At 54.7% G+C, this 2594-nt stretch overlaps 1 protein-coding gene across 1 annotated transcript; it reads left to right on the forward strand.

The window, feature by feature from the left end:
* The first annotated feature begins 146 nt into the window (after positions 1–146).
* Positions 147–2476, forward strand: LOC102258619 (F-box only protein 31). The gene is made up of 3 exons (XM_014542016.1): positions 147–1395; positions 1561–1691; positions 2346–2476. The coding sequence occupies exons 1-3, from the start codon at positions 323–325 to the stop codon at positions 2474–2476; spliced, it is 1335 nt and encodes a 444-aa protein (XP_014397502.1). The 5' UTR covers positions 147–322.
* Positions 2477–2594: the final 118 nt, after the last annotated feature.

Consider the following 2594-nt stretch of genomic DNA (forward strand, 5'->3'; position numbering starts at 1 on the left):
TTTTTTTTTTTTTTTTTTTTACTGCATTTCTGTGAAATGTCCCTCCCCCTGCCCCCCTCATAGGCATATCCCTGGAGGCATATCCCTTACAGAAAGCAGATTAGTGACTGCCTGGGGCTAGGGCTGGAGGACAGGGAGGGGGCACTGGGAAAGGGAGGTGACTATTAATGGGTATGGGTTTAAAGTCCTACAATTGGCTCCTCTCTGAGGGGGCGTGGCTAGGCCCTGGAGGGCGTGGCTGGACTTTAGGGCAGACCTAGCCAGCTTAAAAGCCTGCGGAGGGGCAGCAGCCCACTCTGTGGTGGCTGTTCAGCGTGGAGGCATGGAGGAGTGCGCTTGCCTCTGCGGCTTGGGCTCTTCGCGGGGATGTCGGTGTCGTCAGGAGCCCCAGGGCCCAGCGGAGACGGCAGCGGCCGAGGGCAAGCCGGACCCGGCAGAAAAGCACCTCGAGGTGGACGCCGCATGGTGCTGTGCGGGGAGTGGAGGAATCGCGAGCCCCAGGCCGCCCCCACACTGCTCGCTGCAGGACCTGCCGGTGGAGATGCTGGTAGAGATCTTCGCCTCGCTCCCCGGCACCGACCTGCCCAGCCTGGCCCAGGCCTGCACCAAATTCCACCACATCCTGCACACCGACAGCATCTGGAGACGGCGCTGCCGGGAGGAGTTTGGCGTTTGTGAAAACTTGCAGAATCTGGAGACCCTAGGTACGTCTTACCGAGAAGTCTATGCGAAGCTGCTCCACCCATACAGACACATTTTGGGATTGTGGCAGCGAGATACTGAGGGCTATAAAACACTGCTGTATGTAGCGGTGGACGGCTTATGCATTACTGGTTGGACGTACAGGCCTTGTCTTCACACCCATGTGGACGGCCCAATGCAATTCAAGCCCGCGTTCAGAATTCGCCTGACGGAGCAGAAATCAGCCACGGTGGAGTGCATGGAAGGCCGCCACCGCAGGCCCCACAACCGCCACATGCAGATTCGGAAGAACAGGTTCCGCACCCGGTGCAACAAGACAGACCACCTTAAGGATTTACCAACGCAGCTTAGGGAGGAATGGGGGACGGTGCTGATGTGGAATGAAAGACCGAGGTATGACTGCCTGACCTACTGCCGCCTCTACCTCCCGCCCAGCCACCCGGAAGACCTCATCAGGCCAGGCCTCTTCCAATGCAGATACAATCGCTCTGGCCTAATGATTGCCATGCTCAGCTTCCACGGGAAGTATGCCAGGGTCACGGAGATCACGGGAATCTTATTCCAGACGTTAGAGATCCACCTCATGCGCCGCATCGAGATGCGAGGTGGCGAGATCTTCTGGGACGACAATGAGCTCTTCTTCGTGGTCAAGGAGATTGGCGAGCAGGTGCGCCAGGAGCAGCAGCAGCAGCAGCAGCGAGAAGACGGGACTGAGGAAAGCGAGGGCCATGGCTGGCAGAGCCCTGCCCAGCCCAGCGTCGGGGAGTCCGGGGCTGCAGCTTTGGAGGAGCAGCCTGCCCCGTTTCTTCTGCCTGAGGGCTTCCGCTCAATGGACCAGAACTACCCCCAAACATGCAGGATGTGTTTCTATGGCGTGGCCACTGCTACCTTACGTGGCTCAGTCCACTACAGGACTGGAGTCGTCACCCTGTTCGATGAGAACCACTTCGGGTTCATGTGTCCACGGGACAGAGGCTTCGCCCTGTTCGGCAGAGTCCAGAACACCTTCCAGAATGTGGAGGCACCATCCCCGCAGGCCTTCCTGGAGATGCTCGAGAACATTCAGTCCTGACCCCTTAAGAGGAGGAGCTGGCATGCGCTTTGAAGATTTGACCTTCTGACCAGGTTACCCACCTTTGTTTGTTGGTTTTTTAATCCTCACCCGAGGATATTTGATGTTTAGAGAGAGTGGAGGAGAGAGGGAAAGACAGAAAGAATCGATGCGAGAGAAACACATCAGTTGGTTGCCTCCTTCCCAAGCCCGGAACAGGGCCAGGCCGGGTAGGGGCCAGCAATTGAGGTCGAAATAAACCTTAGACCAGTGGTCTCAACCTTCCTAATGCTGCGACCCTTTAATGCAGTTCCTCGTGTTGTTACAAATTGAACGTAATGAAAGCATAGTGATTAATCACAAAAAAAAATAAATAAATAAAGACATCTTAGTTAATATATATTGTGTTTATTTATTAACATTGAACTCGTGGCCAATAGCAATGGGGCTCATTCCTTATGAAAGCTTCTCTAACCAATACATTATCTCCACAAAGCATAGCTAGTGCTTTGGCACTAAGGCGGTGGGCTATTTTAAACAGCAGGGGCGTCTTCAGAGACAAATGAGGACTGTTCTCATTCCTCACGGGGAGCTGAAGAAAAGAAGGAACATGGGGGAAAGGCAGAAAGCAGCAGCTCCTCAGACTCCAGCAGTAGCGATGAAGACGCCAGCAGCTCCAGCTCATCCTCCTCGGGGGACACCTCTGACTCAGACTCCAACTGAGCTTTGTTCATTCCTAGGTGGCAGGACAGAGAACTTCCCAACAGAAGTCTTTGGCATCTATGTACACTGCAGGGCTCTTCTCCCTATCCCTGTTTATTGCTTTACTTCTTCCTTCCTT

This window comes from Myotis brandtii, unplaced genomic scaffold, assembly GCF_000412655.1.
Source record: "Myotis brandtii unplaced genomic scaffold, ASM41265v1 scaffold29, whole genome shotgun sequence".
Taxonomy (NCBI): Eukaryota; Metazoa; Chordata; class Mammalia; order Chiroptera; family Vespertilionidae; genus Myotis; species Myotis brandtii.

Excerpts from the sequence above, each read along its gene's own strand:
- LOC102258619 (XM_014542016.1), top strand. The coding sequence starts at position 323 with ATGGAGGAGTGCGCTTGCCTCTGCGGCTTGGGCTCTTCGCGGGGATGT. Across the intron at positions 1,396-1,560 it reads CAGGAGCAGCAGCAGCAGCA|GATGTGTTTCTATGGCGTGG; the intron begins GCAGCGAGAAGA and ends CCAAACATGCAG. Across the intron at positions 1,692-2,345 it reads CAGAGGCTTCGCCCTGTTCG|CTGAAGAAAAGAAGGAACAT; the intron begins GCAGAGTCCAGA and ends CCTCACGGGGAG.